Source organism: Neodiprion lecontei, chromosome 6, assembly GCF_021901455.1.
Source record: "Neodiprion lecontei isolate iyNeoLeco1 chromosome 6, iyNeoLeco1.1, whole genome shotgun sequence".
Taxonomy (NCBI): Eukaryota; Metazoa; Arthropoda; class Insecta; order Hymenoptera; family Diprionidae; genus Neodiprion; species Neodiprion lecontei.
In genome coordinates, this window is record NC_060265.1 from 7,889,338 (window position 1) to 7,913,183 (window position 23,846).

The 23,846-nt window shown below is 44.8% G+C and overlaps 1 protein-coding gene and 1 long non-coding RNA gene across 7 annotated transcripts in view; one reads left to right on the forward strand and one right to left on the reverse strand.

Moving 5' to 3' along the window:
- Positions 1–23,846, forward strand: part of LOC107227262 — a 142,408-nt gene that overhangs the window by 38,407 nt on the left and 80,155 nt on the right. For all 5 annotated transcript variants that reach the window (XR_006904975.1, XM_046743409.1, XM_046743412.1 and 2 more), the window contains exons 4-9: positions 12,771–13,029; positions 17,667–17,877; positions 18,567–19,528; positions 20,534–20,753; positions 20,827–21,120; positions 22,906–23,224. Coding sequence is in view for 4 of the 5 variants with exons in the window: in XM_046743409.1 (XP_046599365.1) it covers positions 12,771–13,029; positions 17,667–17,877; positions 18,567–19,528; positions 20,534–20,753; positions 20,827–21,120; positions 22,906–23,224 (2,265 nt within the window). In the remaining variant the exon portion in view is untranslated. The remainder of the gene's footprint in view (positions 1–12,770; positions 13,030–17,666; positions 17,878–18,566; positions 19,529–20,533; positions 20,754–20,826; positions 21,121–22,905; positions 23,225–23,846) is intronic.
- On the reverse strand, positions 17,791–22,992 carry LOC124295085. Of its 2 annotated transcripts, none has more exons than XR_006904979.1 (3): positions 22,308–22,992; positions 20,959–21,177; positions 17,791–18,253 (listed from the first exon to the last, which is right to left on the reverse strand). It is a non-coding gene; the product is annotated as an uncharacterized LOC124295085 (long non-coding RNA). The 2 variants fall into 2 exon arrangements; XR_006904978.1 differs by lacking the exon at positions 22,308–22,992 and adding an exon at positions 21,671–22,266.

Below are 23,846 nucleotides of genomic sequence, written 5' to 3' on the forward strand. Positions count from 1 at the left end.
AGAGAGAGAGAGAGAGTTGCCGGCGATTAGAGAAGAAGGGGTTTGTTTCCCGAACACGCGATCCAATATTTACGTTGTAAGAAGCAGCCGGGACCCTGTGTACCGATCATGGAAATTCATCCGATCGGCACACAGCTCGGTCTTGGTTTATTATTATACCGGGAGGGGTAAAGTCCCAGCGACACCTGATCGAAAAGTCAGTCGATGAATGGCGGCTCGATTTTCTCCTACGGAATTAGGTTACCACTTGCAACGGCAATGAGGAGAAACCCTCCTCTTCCTCCTTATCCTGCCGCTGCATTCCCGTAAATACTGCAAATTGCTCTCTAACCAAATCCACTGTATATCCATCCTCGATCCAGACTTGCCTGCTGCGTACTAGGGTACCTGTAGCTCCGCTCTAGCAGACGCTTCTCGACCTCCCGACTGCAGCAGCTAACTTCGTGACTTACAGGTGAGCTCTAAATTGCCTCTATTCCACGACGAGGACGATGATGGTAGCCAGTATGTGCTATGCTATGCTATGCTTTTGCTGCAGGGACTCTGCACGAGGACAACCGGATATTCGTTCCGCTCGGTTAGCCACGTTGTGTCGCGCCTGACTCAACACGTTGATTTTAGCTCACCCAATCGTTCTGCTCCGTATTTTTAACCCCCATTCTACTTGTTTTTTTGTCTAGCTCATTTTGAGACGCCGTGACTCGGTTTTAATACACCGTCATCTCGTTTCGTGCTATTCATCCAGTTCGTGGGTCGTCGATGTTCGTTATTCCGATTTACAGCGTCTCGCTCGAAGTACACGTTAGACTGTTGTTGAGAACTTTTGTTTTCCAAAAACCTTCGAGTACTGTTTTGCGATTGCCCTACACGAATTTGATCCGTGAAAATTGAGCCAAGATCTCGGCAAGGCTCTTTTATCCTGTGACCTGTCCGGTTCCAGTCCCCGTGCTCAAAGTCTAACCTTTGAATATTTCGCGTCCGTTTTATCTGATTTATTCTTCTTATTCCCCGGTCTGGGAGACGGATCAGGAATAGAGTTTCCCAGAAGGACATGATCAAAGGACTCCACCGTCTTATCGGCGATGTTCTCGAGGCGAAACCGTGGGACCGTGGATCGAGCCCTTTCCAGCTCCATCGTCAGAAATAAGACCTTGACGACGGTGTCTGACGGTTTATCCTCGATCATCAAAAGTTTCATTATTCAGATGACGCGGCCGAGCCGACCGTCGTTGCGGTAGTAAAAAAGTAAAAGCATCTTTTCGGCTCTCGAAAACTTTGGATATCAGGACGAGGGATAGCGAGATTCGTAAAACGCGAAAGGGTCTCGGTACCGGAAAACTGAAAACGACCCACGGGGTCACGGCGATCGTGTCGCTCTCTCCTCACGTTTCATCCCCCTCGCGTATACCTACCTTATACATACACGACTTGGGATATTCACCGAATCCACCTGGATTACCACCGAAACTTTTCAAACGGCTTGCCAGAGCAGAGCACCGCGCGTAAATAACTAGCTTACCCTTCAACTTTTAAAACCGTGGATGTTACTTGTAGCCAGACGTTTTGCCGTCCAGCTACATCAGTCCAAGCCAATTCAGTTTATCGTAATATTTCTACGGAAAAAAAACGGAAGGAAAACAAATTTCGTTACACTTTCATCGATGTTTGTACCGTACTGTAAAATCTTCGGCGCTGTTCAGTTCGAAGTTTTGCCGTTCGACGATGTTATTCGTACAACCGGATGAATACGAATTGACGTGTGCACGTGTATTTCAAAAAAATTCAAACAGGATATAACGACAGTCCATTTGATATGGAAAATTGCTCTATGCAAAGAATATTCTTAAAGTATATGAGTAGCCATCAATCGATATTTTGACTTTGTAATATTTGGGGGAGAATTTCGTTTGTGGGAACAATTCAAAGTGAGTTACAGAAGAATCGGAATAAAAAAAATTCTGAATCGTGGACCACGATTTTGCACAGAATAACCTTTAAAAACCTTTAAAGGGTCGAGCATAGTTCGTGGAAAAATGCTATGCAAACAAGAAAGAGAAGAATGGTCGAAAACGAGGCGTTGATTCAGATGCTGATTTTGTTTGCCAGGAAATAACGGCTTGCAGGCGTTCAGCGGGGATTTTGCCCTGATCAACAAGCTGCGGAAATTTCACCGGGCGTATGTGGCGACTGCAGGAGAGCTTACTTCGGTAATCCCGCTTTGTTTGTACCTACGTACATCCGCGAATAACATGTGGATTATACGGGAACGTATAAACTCCCGAGGAGTGCGAATATGTATACCGGGTGCAAACTGCCGGCTGAATGCAGGATTTTCACCGGCCTCGAGCTGAAAGATCTTCCCTTTTATTCTCGGTCTTTTCCCTCATCCCTCACCCGAGTAATCGATACCAGAGTCCCGGTTGGCGTGTACTTGGCTTCTTTTTGCTGCCCGGTTGATCCCGCGGCTCGATTTCGTTCCATCTTGAAGGAACTTTCAAATTCCTCACCGAAAGGCTTCGTGAAGTTTCGACAGATATTCCCGGACACCCTTCCGTTTTGGTGTTTGTGCGGCACGATTTGGAAAATATCTCAGCTATAACGCGGCGCCTCGTTGACTCAAGGGTGCGGTAGAGGGGGCGTGAAAAATGGAAACAGCCGAAAAGGAGGCATAAAAGATACTTTAAGATATCCGGGGGCGTTGGTGGCAGCGGTGGGATGGCGACGACCGCCCGAAGATGAGGTGCGCAAAAAATTGGTCTTGCCATTTCGTTCGCGAGTCCCGCGGCTTCTCCTGATCCGTTCTCCTCCTTGTCGCCTCTCTCTTCGATGTGTGTTGCGAACGGCTAATGTGTTTATACAAGGCGATGCCGGTAGGGTTTCCCTTCGAGTCTCTCTTCTCCCTTACCATCTGCACCTTTCTTTCAATGTAAACGTAGCGTAAGAGAAGAAGGAGAAGAAAAAGAAGCCCTCGTCGTCGTCCCAGGCTCCGGAACTTTACGAGAGTGGTAACCCATTTTAGGTTCTTCGAGAAACGTTTTAGGAAATCCGCTAGAAAGTCCCAACGAAAACATCCGTCGACTCGTGCAATCGTGTTATGAGTTACCGATTGAGTTTTCAAAACACTCGGAGCGTGTATTGTAGTGTCTTTTTATCTTCCTTTTGGAACGACGTCTCGTTTCTTACAGTCATTGCCACGAATGAATGACAATCGCACGGTTAGGGGTAAAACATTACCTCTCATTCTTGTCATTTCCGAATAGATGAAGAGGAAAGTGGAAGGCGGTTCAATTGATTATATAATATAATACAAATTCGCATTATTTTCTGTGACATCGTGTTTATTCGGATTGATGAATAAGAAGAAAAAGAAAAGCATACGAGGTAAGGAATGGAAACGAATAAGTAAAGCGAAAAACGCGACGCTACGAACGACGAGTGAAAAGGGAGAAAAGTATCATTGGTAACAAAACTTTCGGTAAGATCTTTCCCTCTCTCGTCTCTTTCTCTCTCTTCCCGACTCAGAAAACTCTTAAGAACCTGGAGGAACATTAATATTAAATTACTTGTCGAGGTTCGCTACCTGGAATTACTTCAACTTTCAGTATCGTGTGCTTCTTTCTCTTTCGCGGAAAAAGTTTCGAGCTTGAGCCTTGATTTCCTAGTTGAAAATTTCCGCTGTGTTTCTCTTGGACGAAGAACCGGAGTGAAAAGAATAGACTCGAGGATAGGGAAGAACGGGGATTTTTCGTCGGCACGTAGAAAGTCGGTTTATTACAGATAGTCCACCTGGCTCGTAGTGAAAGAGAGAAGAGATTTATTTAGATTTAATCACCATTCTTAATCGAAAATCGATTTGTCGTCAACGAAAATAACTCTCCAACCGAGGCCGTAGGGTAATGTTCTTCGATAAATCATACAGGCTCGGCTAAATATCCCTTCGTTATATACCTATAGGTATATCATCCTTGGGTTAGGTTAGGTTATACGGGTAACAAGTTTTACTCGAATTGCGTATATTATACCCGCTCGCCTATATCCGGAGGTGAAATGAAAAGGAAAAGGGTGAATGAGCCAGCGAGATCGTAGAGAGAAAGACAGAGTCAGGGAAATAATGGAGAGAAATGATTACTTACCGTAAAATTTCTCGTGCATTGTAAATTGCCAATTTTGTGGCACAATAAGTCCTCGACGACCTTAGGCGCCTATAAATATATATATATGTGTATATATATATATATGTATATATATGTATATATATATATATATATGTGTGTGTATGTATGAATCACAGGTATACATGTATACGAATCTATGGCAACGCGGAGAGAAATAATGGGAAATTTATTGATACGCCGCATCGTTTTCGGAGCCAAAGAGTCAATAAGTAAAGTGGAAAAATAATATCGCTGGAATCTACCTTATATATGTATATATCATACTACAGATTAAATTTCTGCTTCCCTTGCCACTCCGAATTAACATCGTTTTTGTTATCAAATACGCGATAGTTATTGCAAAACGACGAAATATGTAAATTGTATTCTTGAATTCATCGGGTTTCACCTTTTATCAATATGAATGGCTACACCCGACACGACTTGACCAGAGATAATATCTCGCAGTTGTAATTTTTCAACATCCGAATGCAACGACGTGAAATCAACATAAATCTATATCAGAGTTTCCCATTCCTACACTCACACATCGATATTTCTTATTAACTTCACCCCGGAGAGTATCTTTCAACTCCTGAGTAGATATTAATGCTGTCATTATTATTCCCCCTTTTCTCCTTCCTATCTTCGCCTATTTATACGACGACTGGGATATTATGGCAATGAGATTAGTACGGAGCTTTCTCGCATTATATTCTCGCTCTTTCATCCAGTTTGTGACAGTTGTAGCATAAGGGCGTCGCGACGACGAAAGGGAAGTTGATTAATTATACTCGGCGGAGAACAAGGGACAAAATGCAGCTGGTAAAAGGGCTTGTTCTTTCTCGAGATCGGCGAGGATCTCGAAGTCAATTAGACCTAGTGCCGAAGCTCAAAGAAGTCGCGAGAAGCTGGAACGTCTGCGCGACACCGGTTATGAGAAACCTGGAAGCCAGGGAAGAAGCAGGGAATTCGAAAAATGATCAAGGAAGTCGGGAAAAAGTTGGGGAATTTTATGACGGTACGGAAAGGAAAGAATAAAGCTTCCCCCCGTAAAAACGTGCGGAATTCTAGGAAGAATCTTTATCAATGCGCTCGGTTCCATTACTATTAAATAGATCATAAACGTATTTTTAAACAATCATCAATTTGGACTTGGCACCGTCAGTTTGTGTTCTAGTAACGAATGAATTATAATCCGGTCAGGTAAACTCAAGTAAAATTCATATAATTTCTTCGACTGTCTTTAGTGGCACCGTGCACGAGCTGTGTAACATAATGCTTAAAAAACGATATCATTCACGCCATCGATTCACCCTTCGTAATGTTTTCCGCGGAACTGCTATCATGTACCGGACGGGGTTCTGAATTGAAAAGGATGAGAATTTCCAGGGATTGGAAGAAGTAATCTCACGTCTTCGCCGTGCATCAATGGACTGCAAGCAATATCTAACCGAGGATGTATATATCCTCACGTATTAATAGTTATTATTGGTCTTCTCGGATTCGGTATTACAGTGTTCTAATACTCGAACGTTCGTCTTTGGCCGGTGCATTCAGCTCCGGCAAACTCGAAACCACTGGGGGAAAAGATACACGCGCAGTTTTGGGGTCGGGAAAAGGAGCTTCATTTTCATCCAAGCTCGGCGGTATAAATACGGTCCGGGAATATTGCACTAACGGGCTTCACCGAACAAGAGTGCTCTGCGTCTTGAGCTCGACTCACCGAGTATACATTCAGGGAAACAGATACGCCTCACACACACTCCGGTAAATTGTTAGACAGTAATAATCGACGGTGAGAGTAAACTAAGGGATGACTGCATGCAGCCTGTGAAAAATGCATCCCCGAGGACGGAGTCCAACGGAAGAATAAGCGACTGCAGTTAGAAAGCGAAAACCTCGTTTTCCGAGTCTCTCTCGTACAGCTAATACCGCACTCTCGAGTTACCTTGGATTGCGGGAAGTTTCGGGATATATCAGATTCGCCTCAGGTATCGTTAGCTGACTAATTTCTTGCAAACCTAGGCCTCGTATCCCTCCCTTCATCCAAACCTGTACACCCGACCCGACAAGAGAGTTGTTGGCGCAAACAGAGGGTCGCTAACCTCAAAGAGGTTTGGCAACTGCTCTTCGGGCAGACTTCCAGGGCGACCTACGCGTCAGGAACTCCGAATCAGGAGGTGAAAGCTGAGAGGTAACTCGGCGAAAGGGGACGAATATGTATGTGTAGACAAGTTGTCGTCGTTATTAGCGGCGGTTGAGTCGCGAGGGACGAATCGACGAGCTGTTTCGTTCAGGGAATTATTGTAAGACTGTGGAAGAAAGTCGATCGTACGATCTGCGAAGATTCGGGGTGAGTATTATACGAGGCGTTTCTTCGTCCCTCTCCACCCTCACGGCTGGAGACAAGGGAATGTTTTTTCTACAAATCGGCGAACGATATTCGAGGAACATATGGCCTACTATACTTTCCTTGAATAATGGGGGCGTGTAGGTGGCGTGGGACTTGAAATATCGCGAAACAAATGAGAATGGAGAGAAGCTCGGTTGTATTCTTACTTCCGTGGATTCAAATCTCGTATACCTCGTGGAATGGCGTACTTCTCATCCGGAACGCGGCGATGAAAATAAGTATCAAAAGCCTTGAGCTTCCGTTTTTGAAGAGATCGCTCTGGTTCTCGCACACTATGGACTCCTATAGACGACGGTTTGGTGTCAATTTAACACTGTATATCAAGTGTCCATCCAACGTTACGTTTATGGTGCTAAATTTCCGCATTGACTCGAAAACATTTTTCTTCAAAAGTCCGCACCGGCCAGTTTGAACAATTAATTTTTTACAATATATCGTCACGTGCACGTTTCAACAAACTCCACGACTCTCAGCAGCAACACATTTTTCGCATGACTTCATTTTCATTCTATTCTACTTTGAGCGATTCGTGTTGCACAATGCGAGCTTTAACGAGACAAAAGGGAAGACCTTGACTTTAGCCTGCATCAACGTGGTGACGTCACCGCGCTTTGTCGTGACGCCTCGAGAAAGGAAGGCGGAAGTGCGGAAAATAGATAAAGATGGAGCCTGAAGAGGGTCATCGATGTGACGCCGTCTGTTCATTCAGACCCGGGGTGAGGGAAAAAGGTCGTCGTGCAGCATGCCGCGTCGGTAAGAAAGTCGGAGGGATATGAACAGGGAACGTGAATCCCGCAGGAATTTCATTATCCGCCTCAGCGATGCCTGTGTAAACCCAATTGAGGAATAGTTTACAATTTTTTATTCATATTTTCATCTTCAAAACCGTTTACTCCCGTCTTTCTGCCCTTCCCCCGAGCATTGAGTTATATCCGTGCCTTACGATACAAAATAAAATACGGATATAACTGTTTTCAAGCAATCGAGCCGTGTTTTTTTTTTTTTGCACGCAAGAATTATTAAAAGTTACTGGTAAAAACTGGGCTATCCGTTCACGGGGGCAACGAGTTTGATACTTGCAGTGGCTCAGGGGTTGCTTTCATTCAGAAACGGATGTTCAAGGGGACTGTTCGCGTAACCGGGGCAACAAACTCGGGGGAAAAATCGCGAGATCTTATCTGAGTGGCGATAAACTGTAAACCACGGTAATCAAAAGAAATTGCTCGATAGGATCCTCCGGGAGATGTTGTGCAGCCATTGCTCGAAACGTCCTCGGGTAGACGGAGAGCAGGATCGATTAACTTGAAATGGAATGGGTGCCGTTCGAACTTCAATGGAACACAAGTGAGGCCAACGAACAATAGTGAATTCTGTCCCCCCTCATCGACACACTTTCGTCGCGAGTGTCGTGGTTTTTTATTTATTTATTTATATATTTTTTTTCCTCGTGATCGGTTACACGCTCTCAGAGTTTGTTCTCGATGTCCTGCAGAAAGTGCAAAATTTAAGGGCTCGTGAAATCTCGAAAGATATCAAGGAGACTGCTGGGAGTTTAAACACTTTGTACCGAATCTGGGGTGCGCACCTTTTTTTTCTCTTTCGTTGATACGTGATACCATATTTTATGTACGTGTTTGGGAAAATATCTGGCTCGATTATTTTCCACTTATGTTATAGGTATGTACGATGAACAAAACGAAACGAGGTGAAGAAGAGTGATCGGTATACCGATGTCACGTTGCGCCGATATCCTCGCTGGGTTCACACGCGATAAAGTGGAGATATTTTCACCTTTGCGCAGTAGATAAACATAAATAAAAGATGACGCCTGTGTTGTTAGGGAGGGTTCGAGATACGACGAGGTTTACGACGGCTGGGCGTCGCCGATGGATTTCACACGAAAACCGTTGAATGACGTGACTCGGCTTACGTCGAAGACCTCCTTCTCCTTCTACAGGCTAATCAAGGCTTGGATATTGATACCTACAGTTTCGAACCTGTGGCTTTTACATGCTTAGAGTTTGCCGAGAGCTCTGGTCAATTATGTATAATTTATACCCCGTAACAATGTGTGTTCGAGTACAGGATTCACGTACGTGTTAATGTAGAACCGTAACTTTTCTGGCTAAACTGAAACCGCGGTGAACTTGAAATAAAAATAACGAAATATTCTCTGCTCGTTTGCCCTGCTCGTCGGAATACAAAACAAGTTTTAATCAGGTCGTTGTGGTTATTTAATCAAGGTTTATGGAGTCGTATGGCTAAATGTACACACGTGCCTGAAAGTGCGAAAGGGTAATAAGTTTATTTTTGCAAAGGTTATGATTATTTATATTCTCTGTGGAATCCCTCATTTCTTAATTATTTAACAAGGATGAAAGGACATGTAAAATCAATGATCTCACGAATGAAGGTTCAATTTGATAGAAGACATTGATGAAGTATTGAATAATGAAATTAATGCACATCTTTTCCGAAGAATTGCCGAAGAGCCTAGAACTAAAGCTTCGCGGCAGTAACCAAGGGGAAGTTTCTTGGGAAGTTTCCTCGTAATATAACGACGAAACGGCCGGATTCGTATATATTTTCACGACACAGTCATTTAACCGGAAACAAACGGCCGCAAATAATCGAAGGACTTCGTTAATTTGTCACTCAGCGTATCGGTTGTTAAATTACAAGCCTCGAAACAATTCACCGTTCATTTTTTATGCAGAATGCCTTATAATACATCAAAAGGTGAGGTTAATGCGGGGTGAAATTCTCTCTCTCCATTCCGGCAAATTTAATCCCGACCCATCGCTTCCACTTACCACAATAACGTGGATCAGGTTTAACAATTACAATGATCAAAGCATTGCGATTAAAGCTGCGGACTCTGCGTTGGGAGCTTGAAAGTTTCCGTGCGGATACTTGCCGCAGATCGAACGTTATATACGGAAAGTATGCCTCGTATTAATCCCATACAGAACGTCAGCTTCAAGGCAGGCGAATCCGCGGAGAAACTTATGAATTTTCCTCATATGGTACAGGTGGGATGTATCGGCGATCCCATAGAGCCTGCAAATGTTATCGGAGCGAAGTTATAGTTTTACATTTCCATATAAATAGTACACGTGCGGAAGCTTCGCGAGTATACAGCTATTGCCCGCGTTATATCCGCAGCCTGTTTCTTAATATCATCCTCGTCTACTAGACCATGCGCGATATGAAAAGGCGAGAAAAAAGAGAAAATGAAAAACAACAACGTTAAAGCATCGGAAAGCGTCGACGAATTCTCGAAACGCGATTGATTTCCTCGCGTTTCGTATTTGGAAAAACGTCGAGAGTGCGAATAAATAAAAATCGTACAACTTTTTTCACGCTTAATCGCGAGCGGCCGAGAGCCCGGAAACTCGCGAACCGGAAGCCCGGCCTGAAAGAATGATTCGAAACGCTTCGTACACGTCGTAATCCTCGTGATCCGGCGCTTCGCCGAGGGTGCCGTATAAAACTGGCGGAAATATTTCGTTCGTTTTCAGGTCATTCTTTTTCCACGGTTTTACAACCGCCGAGAGGGGCTGGAATTGTGGAAAGGGTGAGAAAAGTAGGAGAGGGATGAAATTTGAGTGCGAAATCGTGCCCCGTAGTCGTCGCACGCATTTGTACGGAAAGTTTCTCTTTGCCCTTGCACGCGGGACAAACGCGAATAAACGTCCGATCGGAATGGGAAAAAGGATCTTCTCAGCCTTCGGCGATTCCGAACGCGGGGGCGTTGAGCCGGAAGCAATGCATGACGGATCGCAAATGGCTTATTACCGCAAACACGCGCCACCGACGCCGCTCATTCTTTCTTTCCAACTTTCGTACGAACGACACGGAGAACGGCCAGATTCGCCGGTTGATCATCGGAATTGAGTTGCCAAGCCTTGCGTTTATTCCACTTATTCGAGGGTTGAGGGCTGAGGTAGGCCGTTGTTATGAGAATGCCATGCCGGGGACTCGACTTATCTTCGCTGTCTAGGCGGCGAGCCCGTGTCGATAAATTCGATCTCTTCCCCATTTCCCCGTTCCTTATTCCGCCGTCTTACCGCTCGCTTCGCTCGCTTTTTCGCTTCAACAATCCGTTGGACGCGGTGCCCTTATAACTCGGGGTTGTTCTACCGTGTCGAAAAAAACTGATTGGCTTTTCGGGGCCGATTGGTGAATCGATGCCGAACCTAAGTCTCTCCCGGGGATAAATTACCCATCCCTTTACAAATTTTTTTTCTCGGACATGTACGGTCCGAACGATGAAATGCCGGAACGAGGAGAGATCGAAGATACGGAATTCGCAACAGGATTTTTTTTTTTTCTTACACGTCTCGATCTGTTTGAAACCAAGAGACCAGGAGACGAGGCTTTGACGATGTCAGCAAGGTTCCTGCAGTGGAAGGAGAGAAGGAAAGAAGCGAAGAGGACGGGTGTACGGGATGATACAAGGTAAATCCTTAAATCCGAAAAAAGGTTCTGAGCCATCCCTCGGGATCTGTTCACGGCGACCGGGCGTAAAAGCATAAGCTGCGCGTTGTCGTTACACGACAGGAGAAGACGACCCTGATGGTCGGACAGTTTCTCTATCGCGTCTCTGTTACGCATTCATGTCCCTGATGAGATCATACATTCCTTTTCTTCTCCCGCATTTCCCCCTCGTTCAATCTCTTCTTTGCAGGAAAATTTCATCACGCAGTACGTGTGTGTAATAGTAGGTAAAATTTAGCTGAACGCAAAAATTTCACCACCGCGCTCAGGTTATACATGAAATTAAGGAAAGTTAGAGTTTAGATAGTCGTGTACCTGTGTAAAACCGACGGTGATGCGATGCTTGATGAGAGAGAATTTTATGGTATGAACTCTCTTACCTTCGTTGATGTACCTCGTTGCCTTGGGGCTGGAGATGAAAATTTAGGTACCCTAGTACAGTGTAACGTAATATCTGCCTCGTGAAAGAGCTAACTGACCCAATTACCTCGAAGCTGACCAATTTAACTTGTTACTGAAATAGTAAAAACGCGAAATTTTTCACAACTTGCATTTTTCGTACGGCACGAATATTATTCGCACGGTTATATTTTACCGTAGGTTGAAAAATGCGTCGAAACTGATCGTTCGGCGGTAACCATTTGACTTTGAATTTCAAGAGATGCCGCGTCGTTTTCGCCAATCGGAATCCTTTCCCATCGTCCGCATAACAATAACACGCGTGTTCGGGAATAAATTTAAAGTCGAATTTCAAGAGCTTTTGAAACCTGAAACCGCCCTCGCGATATTCTTCACTCCTGATTGAGTTACCCGCAGCCATGGCGACCTTTGTACGACGATCAGAAAATTAGTGGATACCAGTCGAAGGCGTAAGAATCCGGGTCATCACCATCGGGACAAACGTGCGGTACTCTATGCAAATTCCTCTCCCCGACAACCCGCCTGGGGTCCTCTGTGTATGCAAATTTTCTCAGCTTGCCCAGACAGCTAAACTCGTACACGAGTGCAACCAACTACTCGCGTTGCAATTCGAAAGGGAGACTTCAAAGCGCCTCGCTGCCGTTTCCGCTCGTCGTTACACCTGCAAAACACAAATACAACCACGGCGAGGGGTCTGTTTTCACAATTGACTAAATCGGATTGTACACAGAGTCGAGGTATTCAACCTGATTATATTCCGATTTGAAAATTGTTTTGTTCTTGGTCTTAAATCAGTTTGGATTATCTTCGAAGATCCGTTCCACGGAGGGTCTGGAAACGAACAAAGTTTACGAACGTAAAGTAATAATGTTCAAACAAAAGCTCACGAAGGATGTCGACCGAAGTCAACGATGTTCAGTTTTAGGAACAACGTTAAGCTTTGCTTTAATTTATTGTAAAAACGAAAATCGCATCGAAAATTCCAAACGAACAATTGTTCGAAATGTTTCGATAGTTATACAGTGACTTGAGCGGTCAAATTCGAATTTAAAAAGATCCTACACTGATGTTTCAAAAGAAGCACGTTCCTGGCAATCATTCACATTGCATCAGACAAAGACAGAACACAATTGTTTCGGTAAAATATTAAGTGAAAAAACGCAATGTCACCTTGACTGTTCGCAAAAAAATCCGGAGGTCATTTTATCATTTTCTATATCATTGACAGTGATGTATCATTTTGTTCGACCCTTGAAGAGCTCTTATATTTATTGTTTCAGGTTGTCCAAGGCGCCGCTTCGCCAGCGCTGGTCCAGATGCGCCGTAAAAGCGGCGGCGGTGGCGATGGATCAGGAATCGCGGGCTCCGGAATTCGCCGACGGAGTGGGCCTCAAGGGTTGCGCTCACCCGCTGCAAAGAGGCCCCTTTCGGCCCCGGTAGCCCTTCAGGGCTGGCTGCACAAACAGGGCTCCGAGGGTCTCATGCTCTGGAAGAAGCGCTGGTTTGTTCTCTCCGAGTACTGCCTCTTCTACTACAAGGGTGAGTTTCGGAATCGATTTATCGGCATTCGGTTATTGTTAACCCTGAAAAACAGGGCAACATATGGCAGGATTACGGAGTCCATGTCATTTTCAACCATTGCGTTATAGACTTAATTACGATGTGTAACGTACGTTATTGTCTAGGAGAAAAGAATTTATTTGATTTAGTTGAACAACCCGTTTTAAAATAAAATTGACTTGGACGGGGAATAGAGAATGATGATTAAGTTAAATTGGAACAATTTCAGTTGATCTAGTTGAATTATTTCGTTAGAACTTGCGATGAAATATTCAGTCAATTTCACGTTAGACTTGTAGAATATTCACTTTTCAACTGTTAATATTATAGTTGCCTTAAATCAAATTCTTTCAGCTGAGCAAAGTTTTATTACCTTTCATTAAATTTATGAATTCTTTTTTATACGCAATGTTTCTTTGACATTCTATTTTCTGTGGATCAAAGATAATTTTCTCGATAAATGACAAGTTGAATAATTCATAATTTCATAATTACAAGACAAAAATGGTGCACGATTGCTGATCTAAGAATTTTTTGTTGAAAGTGGAAAATTTTGTAGAAAATATATATTTCTATACATCTATAATGGAATTACCAATTATATCTGTAAATCGGATAAATTTTTTTTCTTCATCAGTGTACCAAGCTTTGATTTTAACACCATATTATAGAAACCTGGTGTTAAACGGTATAAAACTGATAAGATCCAGGGAGAAATTTTTGTCGCATTGATTAAATCATCAAAGAAAATGAATCCTTAAGCTTCTTATAAAAAGAATGTTCAGCTCATTTTCGGCCCGGAAATACGTTGACTAGAATAACGGAAGTTCGGACCATCGGTCAGATTACGTTTGAATAGTAAAGCTAACAGGTTGGGATAGCCGTAACACGATGTGCGCGGACAATAAGTAGGGTTAACAATAAGCCGGGAGTCCCGGGTGGGTTGAGTGTAAGTTAGCTTAACAGTTTGTTCGGTTTACTCGAGGATCGTTGCTTTCGGTTATATAAGTATCAGGCAACAGCGCAGGGTCGAGTTGTAAATACCGAGGCGAAGGGGGCATATTTTGTACAAAGAGGCGTATTAACACAATGCATAAAGCTCGAGGCGACGACGACGACGGCGAAGTCGATCCAATTAGCAGGTTGCTCAGCTCGCTGCATTAGCGGTTAACTCGTCCCTCGGGATCTGCGACACCATTCGACCGTCGACGAGGACGTTTTCAGGGTAGGCGTTTCTCTAGGGGTTAAACTATCCAAGTATACCGTCTTCAAATTTTAAGCAAATCGGCTTGATCGTTTTCGAGATATCGGGGGGAGGCGAAAAACAGGTTACGTTATTCTCGGTAACATTGCTTTTTCTTACGTGAATTAATTCTGTGGTAAAAGAAATTTGTCAACGATGCTCGAATCGAAATGAATATTTCGTTGTCAGGATACAAGACCCTGAACTTCTTCATCCGATTCCTCAGCCGTCTGTAGCTTCTATCACACCCGCCTAAATAAGGACTCGAACGTGTCTCGACGCAAAGTGTCGTTATCTCAGACCTCGCGCTACTCTTTCGCCTTGTCGTTACTCATTAGATATTCTCCACCCCCGTTCACCCCTGCGAGTCCCTTCTACTCTCTCGGCGCTGGGTGATCGCGCACTTACCACCTCGCAGGGCTGATTATTAAACCAACAGCCAGTTACCCTGTACAAGAGGATTTAGGTTGAAAATTAAACGTGTAATCATGCGTGCGGCACGTGCGTGACTCGAGGTGAACCTGCTATCGGACCAAGTGTAGTTTCGACAAACAGCTCGTCTGAAAACATTATAATCTAATTTCAGCGAAGGATGATACCATTTATTTATTTCGGATAATTTCTTTACACAGTCTACAGTCGCAGGAAGGTTGACACGACAACGAAATTTGTAACTTTTAACGAAAGCGACCTCACACGGTTATAAAAAAAGTCTCCCAGCAGGTTCACTACGATTTTTAAGTTGGCTTAACCATTTTATTTTTTATGTGTTAGCAAGTGAAAAAGAAAATGAAAATTGCAAATTTAATCTTGATATTACAAAAATGTGTTTCATATTCACCAATAGAAATTTAACGAATAACACAAATATAAAGTGCACCTGTTAGGATGTTATGTTTAGTTCAATTTCTTTAACAGTGCATTTCACTGTCGGCAAATTAAAAAGGGGGAAAATTATCTCGGACTATTTTCTTATATTCTCATAGCAAGAGAAGAAGGTTGGAACCTCAAAATTACCCTCATCTTTGAAAACACTGCAGCGATTATCCATCGCTGACTAATTTTCACTGTTGTTTTACCCTCATCCCCCGGATTTCGCATTGAACAATGCACTTAATTGCCCCCACCAGATGCCGGAAACGACCGAGGAGACTGAAACTAGGGACCAATTACACGAACTCCTTCATATCGCCTGCACCGGTACGCGGAACGAGCCGTTCTCTTCGTTCCTCGACGATTCTCTCATACTCTTCTTCGCTGTTTTTCCGAGTCGAAGCTGCAGTCGCGGGTTATTGTTTCGCCTACCTGCGATGTCATGGCTCTACGTGTATAGTCGCCGGTCCTCCACTCGCCTCTACTCGCTTAACAATAAAGTTAATCAAGGATCGAGTATCGGGCGAAATAGCACCGCTGCTCCGGGGCTCGCGTAATAACCGGCGTGAATTTAGCCCCGATATCTGATGCTCTCTGATAAGCTTCTGCTTCCGTGAGAGAGGAGAGAGTCCTGCTGCTCCTGCCATTGAATTTTGTAATCTCACCGCGCGATCCGGTAAACGTATTAGACGCGCACGTGCCACCTTCACCATTCGTTTAACTTCTCCGCTAACTAGCTACCGGGGAAATCTGCGATGTCCCGGTCCCACTTCCTTCCCCTATTAAGCGGGAGGGGTAAAGTTACCCAAAACCCACTAATCAACGTTCCATATAATTTTATTCGGAGTTTCGCGATTCCACGTTTAGCAAACCTGTGCACTGTGACCAGCCTTTGGATGCAGGGTGGTTGTACCAATCCTTGCGGGAATCGTCGTCCCGGTAGAGTCGGAGAAATGAAAATATATTCCACCGAGGTGACTGGAATTGAGAGTTATGTTCAGCGTCGACTTTTGGACGAATAACTCCCGCAGGATCTCGGATGCTTGGAAAGTCAACATTCCTTTCCAAGAGAGAAAAAATAACGACAGTTTACGGTCAGCTTCAAGCCTTCAGCTTTCAGGACTTGACTAATGCCGATGAAATGAAAGCCTCGGGTTTTTAGGACGTTACCATCAAACGCTGCTGGCTTCATTAGCGGGGACAAACTTGCCCAGGACTCGGGGGTCGATTGGCAAGCCGTCGGGTCGGTGCAGGTAGGTTGTTGCTTGGTTCGTACCTGGGGAAAACGGAAACGTAGCCTGGCAGGATGACGTCGAAGAGGTCTGCCCGCCGGGCCTTGCATTAATAATACCACCTCGGGTCTCTGGAGTTTCATTTTTCCACAAGCCTACGCTTTCCTTTGCTGGAATTCTGTCTGTACGTGTGAGCCTTTACAACCTCCGGGACTTCAGACTCCTTAGCGACGATGGAGAAAGACGCTGCCGGGGAATCGCGGGAATTCAAGATCAAAGCTTCTCGCTGCGCGGTGAACGTGTGCACGGAAGCTCAAATCTTGGCTTGTTTGGTCCGCGATCTGTCGTTCGTGTAATCGTTGCGGGTTTTCATTCACTAGTAGTTTGTAGCGCGGAGAGATCTGTCGCAGAGACGTGCGCTTGAAACAAGAATTTTATACAACTCGTCAAAGAGTTGGAGAATGGTTTTTGGAAAATGGTTTACCAACTGTCATTCTTCAGTTTTTGTTTTGTCAGATTTTACCGAAGCTTTAGAGAAGTTGTGGCATGAAACTTGAACGACTTGACTGATTTTTGAAACAGCCCTGATAAAAGATCAATCGCAAAAATAACCTTGGATGTAGAGTGCAATTCAATTTCCAAAATGATTATGAAATGGAGGTCAGCCGCTCGGTCACCTTAAGAGGCTTAAAAATAATTAAATGTACTGTGGTAGGGATTCTACATTGCAAAACGCGGCCTGATACACCGTTAGATCCGACAAATGTTGGTATATAGCGAAATTGTTGGAATTCTATTCGCTCCACGGATAGAATGGAACGCGGGTAACTACAAGCGGCTTATTACACACGTATATAACGTGTACACGTGTACCTACGTACATCTCGGTTACCTCGCTGCTGGGGAAATTAATCCCCATTTATGTGTATGTGTGTATATATATATGAACATGTCCAATTTATGTATATATGTACGTTTGAGAGAAAAGTTAGATCGCTCCGGGCTATCCAATATCGCCCATTCTCGATCATAGCGCAAAAATTTGACCGCAGTTACGGTGGGAATTCCATCAAAAAATTGTTATTACTTGTTGATAAAAAATTACCAAGTTTCGGACCAAAGGTCATACCGTTTTGGCGACATCACGAATGAAATGATAATTTCAAAGAGAGTAAGTTTGGATAGGTATTGTAGGTACAACGAGCTATAGCTGTTTGATGTGAAAAGAACTCTGAACTGAGCAATTTGTCGTGTCGCTTTTGTTGCAGGTCCCGAGGAAGAGAAATTACTTGGCTCGATACTTCTGCCGTCGTACCGGGTGACGGCGTGCAGGCCGGAGGACAAAGCGAACAAGAAGTTCGCCTTCAAGGCGGAGCACGCGAATATGAGGACATACCTCTTCGCCGCAGACTCGAGGGAGAGCATGAACCAATGGGTGAACGCGCTGACACTGGCAACCTTGCTCCAGGACCCAAACCCGTAAGCTCAAAACATGCTGTACTTATAAACGTATAAAATGGAATGTGGTAGTAGACAAACTCGCGGCACGCAGTGTGTATATATGGATTTAATTATCGCCCCGTGAATCAGGGTTTGAAAGAGGATCCTGAAAGCGTTCCTCAGCCGCTCGCTTCTCAATGGTCTGCGTGATGTACGATTTTCAAAGAGTAGCCTCTGCAGAGGCGGAACTCCGGCCTCCTCTCAGTCTTCCTTTTACTTCTGAACAGATGAAACACAAACATCCGTGATCCCGGCTCACCAAGTTGCCTTGCTGCCTGCGTACCAGCGGGATTCCCACTCAAAGGGTCTGCTCAGGGACCTTGGAAACCGGCTTGATATTTGCCCATGGTGGTCACTAGTTAGGGAAAATTAAACGTCGCTTATGAAAATGCACAGTTCTAAGATTGAATTTTTTTATCATAAGCTGGGTTCTGTGATCACTAAACAGATGATAAACGTGTTTTTGCGTATTGATAAATCAGCACTATAATTGGTTCGAGTTTCAGGCTAGGAAAACTTGTACAATTTGGTCAGGGAGAGTTGGACAGAGGTCAGAGAATTTTTTTCTATTATACAATTAGTGTCACCATGTCAGGTCCCATTCACGCAAACATTCCAATCATCTCCGTTGCGATGCATAACTCGAGCCTTTGTCATTCTGTTTCCAGGGGCGGAGGCGATATGGCGATAGCCTTGGAATTGGCGGGTCCAGCAGATGGCGAGCGAAGCGCGCGTCCGAGCGTCTCCTCGATATCCTCTATCCTGAACCAGAGCGCGGACGACAGTGACAGCGGTTTCCACGGTTTCCAGTCGCGGGATGACCCGAGCCACGCCTCGAACAACAACTCGAGTCCAAACAGCGTGAACACCGCGTCCTTCGCGACCTTGAACAACGTCCACGAGGTCCAAACGCAACCCGTTCAGCCGGTGATAAACGGGTGGATGCAGCAGTCCCCGCAGTACTCGCAGCCCGGGACTTCTCAGCAACAACAACAACAGCAGCCAGGGGCCTATACCCCGTTACCGGGGCCCTCGCACCAGCACAAGCAGCAGCAGCACCAGCAGCAAGGCCCGCAGCCAGGGCCCAGCAACGTGCAGACGGTTCAACCGATGCCCCGGAACTTTGGCCAGCCGCTTTACGCCAACGCACCCCCGAAGCCGCGCCGACTGACGGAGGGATCTAACGAGTACTCGACACCCTCGCCGGACCTCGACGCCCTGCATCCCGATTGTCGTAAGTCCCCCGTCTCTCCCGACGTACGCGCCGCCACCAAGAGTCCTGGGTCCGAGTACGAGAGGGGCAGCGTCGTTTACGTTACGCGGATGTCCCAGCCACCCCAGACCCTCAGGACCGACAAGTCGGGACTCAACTACGGTTATGCCTCCGCTCAGTCCCAGCCTACCGAGAGACGTACACCCGACACCTACGGTAGGAGCGCCAAGCCAAGGTCATCCAGGGGGAACGGCGACTACGAGGACGTCTACGGCGCTCCACAGCTTTATCAGAGACCAGCGGGTCCCGTTGGATACACCAAGGGACCCGCCCCGGCACCCATACCGATTCCCGTTTACGCCCAACAAAGTCCACCCCAGCATCCGCAGATGTATGCCGTTCTTCCTACGCAAGCCGGTGAGTTTAGGCGGTTTTTTTTTTTTTTTTTTCTCTCTTTGTCACGGGTTTGTGACTCTTGCTTGATTCGATTTGCTCGGAACCATTATACACAATTCATCTGTTTCAATTTTGAACTATACGCAACACCGGGAGAGATACGCGAATCGAAGGCAAACGCTTTTCGTAGTCATTAACATTCATCGACAAGGTTTGAATCTTAGGAGTTATTCAAAAGCGGGAGAAAAATGTTATCACACCCAATGACTTATACTCGTCATTGTTTAATATTTCACCGGTGTCTATTCACTCAGCTATAACACATATTTACGTGCAGAACTGTACGTGAAATTGACGCCGAAGGAACAAAAGCCAGTGTACGAAAAGTTTTAACTAATAATTGATCATTAGACAGGATATTCCCGTTTACAATCAACTCGCTATCGATAATCCTGGTATAGGAGTGCGGAGGTTTGGAGAAAGAAGTCTCAAAGTCAGGTACAAGCCATTTGGTCCTTGGGCGCGTTAAAGTTTTCAAATGATTGCGCGCTTAGCGATCGTTATCGAAATACGCGTCCGTATTATTCTAGCAGAGAAGATGGAGGGAGACGGTATAAGGTACAGCAAGTTGTAACTGTCGGCAACTGCAGGGAGTGTTGAAAAGTTTCAAATCTGAGGTTTGCGATCAGCAGTTAAGTATAATACACGAATCGCGAAGCACCCTCTTCCCACCGTCTTCTCCATCCTTGACACGTTTCTTCGTCTAATTACCCGTCAAACAGCGCGCGTCACGTTGTACCTGTTTTCTCCCGTTAAACTCTTCCCGCACGGCGATTGATTGTTCAAAAACTCTCGGCGCCTATTTACCTCTCAACGACGACGGAATAAGGTTGGCGAATGAAGAAGGAGCGAGAAAGTTAATTCTGCCGCCTTCGCAGCCTCTTTATCATCGTCCAATTCCCCGTACCTTTGTTTTACTAATTAACAAAGGGGTAAGATTAGCGTTAGCTTTCATTTTACTTTAAGCTCCTGTAATGAGACAGCCCAGGGCGCAACCCCCGCCTCGGCCGCACAGCGCTGACTTCTTGGAATACGAAGCGACGCGGAGGCCTCAGCAACAGCCTCACGTTCAACCGGGTATCGTTACGGCCCAGCAACGCCGACCTCAGCGACCCAAATCGAGTCTCGATGTCGTCAACCCGTCAGACGCGCCGACTAATGACGGATACTTTTACTCCGAGGAAAGGTAAGACAGGGAGAGAGTTGACGATAAGACGTAAATCGTCGATGTTTCAGTAAAAATTACGGAGGAGTCAAAGAAACGCGAATGAATATTCAAGGTACGCCGCCCAGATGCGCCAGTCCGCCGTTTACTTGCATCAGACGCCTCAGCATCACCAGCAGCAACGTAATCAGTCCTTATCGCGCGCCACTACGCCATCCAAACCCACCTCCTCGAGAGAACGGGACGCCGAATCCAGCGTAGGCAGCATAAGCGAAACTTCCAGCTTGGCCCTCAGACGATCTCAGAGGGATCAGAGTTCCGCCTTGCAGCAGCAACAGCAGCACCACCATCACCTTATCTCGTCTCATTCCCTTCAACGTCACTCTGAGTAAGTTTCATTCGTAATCATTTTCACCACCGAGTATGAGTCGCACTCTCAGTCTATCTGAAAGAAATCGTTTCAGACAAATTATTCGTTTCGTTAGGTCCAGGTTTCCTTGACTTTGTGGATGACTAATGGTATCGGCCTTTGACTCATGGTTCTCAATTCTTATACCCAAATTTTTCGCTACATACACAGACCCTTTTTTTTACACCTACTGCAAATATCGCTGCTTTATCAACGTCGACGAATATCATCTGAATATTTTGCCCCGAACACAAGAAACAAGATGAAAAAAACAAATTGTTTTTTCAAATCCTGATCGTTCGATTCGTGTCAGAATTTCCGGAGTTGATGTTGGGAAAATATTTTAACCTGCGTACCAATACGCACGTCTATAGATTTTCAATAAATCGTCTGATTGGTTATCGACGGATTTGTGTTACACGTATAGGTATAAACCACCACCGTGTAATTTCATATTTTTGGTATTAGGTACGTCGGTGCTATTATTCGTCGCTGATGTTCGGACGGTTTTCCTCTCAATCATTATTACCTATATCCCGGATTATCATTAACGGCCGATAATTTCCAACCGCGTTCTAAATACCAGTTTCACCGTACTCGTCACTCCATAGATAGAAATATTTCCCGAATTGAATCAATCCGGTAGATTAATACTTCAAGCTGTTATACCTTCCGTGCAGAAATTTGTGTAACAAAAGAAAACGGTCAGAATGTTTTCGCGTAAAGTGTCACTGAGTTACTCATATGGATGAAAATATTTTGGCAATATTATTCAAGAAAATTAATGATCATGTAAATGAACAGTTTTCGTGTACACTTTTTTTTAGTTTGAATTTACTTTGAAATTCAGTTTTATGTACAAGTCACTTCTCGTAGTATGATTGTAAATCGAGCGCGCTCACTTTGGTCTTGAACTTTCGCCGTAATGGCTGTTCCCCAACTTTTGAAACATCAATTATTACGCATCGATCGAGTGTATTATTATTCATTTCTTCAACCTCATCGCTTGTTCACTAATCTCCTCTTTCACGTGTGAACAAATATTTTTTTTCTCGTATATCTGTGCATACTCGATTCGTTCGTTAAATTGTCACGCTCCGATGCGACAAGTAACCGATTGAGACTGAAGCGTGCATACGAAACTCACCTCACCTGTCGTGACTCACCTCACAGTTGCTGCCATGTCAGGTACAGCTGATTGTTCTTAGAAGTTGAATTCCGCGATGCGTCAGGTGCGCTCCACCGCACTTATTCACACACACACACACACACCTCCGGAATACCGTCGTAGCCGAATGTCTCTCTCTACCTACCTGAATTTACGATTAGATCATCATTTGCCAACGGAATAACCAAACAGACCGTTCCTCCAATAGACACATTGTTATTATTTGTCTAATTTTCGAGAATTTAAAAAATTTTCCACTCGTAAAGCATCGAGTTTAAATATTTTTTTTCAAGTTTTCCACGTTTTCTGTCGTTTTATTGATTAGTTTATAAATTGGTCTAATAACTCTGCGAATCGGTTCAACGACAAAAGACACAAAGAGCCAAAAATAAGGGAGGGGAGAAACCGTTTCACCCGACGAGTGTAACGCGTATTCGTCAGACTGGCTCGAGACGTGCGTTCTGTTATAACACGCCGCACGCATTATTCTACGCGTCTAAAGTAAACGAATTTCTTGTATAATTAAATCCATCGCGAAAATCGTGTCTGTGCTATGGTTATAGTCCTATATGTGTTGCGAATACCTGTGTCTACAGAATAGCAAGCGAGTCACTGGTGAGACGATCGCTCCGAGAGCGAAGTTACGAGCAGGCAGTTCCCTCCGGCAGGGAACTTTTGCTCGGCGGTGTTCCGGGTGAAGGGGCCACTGTGCCTCGACGAATACAACGCGATTCTCGTACCGAGTACGACACGTCAACCGGTGGGAGGGCCAGGCGGTGGAACGAGCAGCAGTTTGCCAGGTCAGCATCGGCTCGTCTGCCCCGCACACGGCATCAGGTAGACCGAGACGAAGACGATTACGCGGAGCGATCGTCGGGACAGGATTCACGCGATGGGGAGCGGAAGATCCAACAGGTGAGTAGAGGAGAAAAAACTTTCCTGTGATACGTTTGAAAGAAAAAGTTTGCCAGTTTTTTTTTTACCCACCCCTGTACTTTTTCCCTAATCATCAACGCATTTTGTATTCAGCGTTATTCGCGAAATCGTTGATTATCGTTGGGTACAAGCAATTGGAGTTTAATGGTATTATACATATAACTGTGCAGTGCAGCTAGTTGTTCGGTCGAAATTGTAGGAATAATTTCGCAGCAATATCGGGATACGTCGCTTGTTAAACAAATATCAAAACATTGGTCTATTTTCGCATGTAATCACGGTGTGCATCTAATGGCTACAATTTTAAGCGGGAATGCAGGTTGGCTCGTATTTTGGTTAAATAATTACTCTCTCTTTATACGTCGTGTTTGTAATCATCGTTTACCGCTGTGTCGATAAATCACTAATAATCACCGTTAATAGTCAACGCAGCGGGTTGGTTTATACATGTGTTTATTGATATCCACACACATGTATAATACATCTTGTACGCGCCGGTTGTGAATTATAATTGTTATCGATAGTGGTAGGAAATTTTTGCCATTCGATTTTCCCATTTCAGCAACTATTACAGGTACCAACTGCACTGAAATATTCCCAA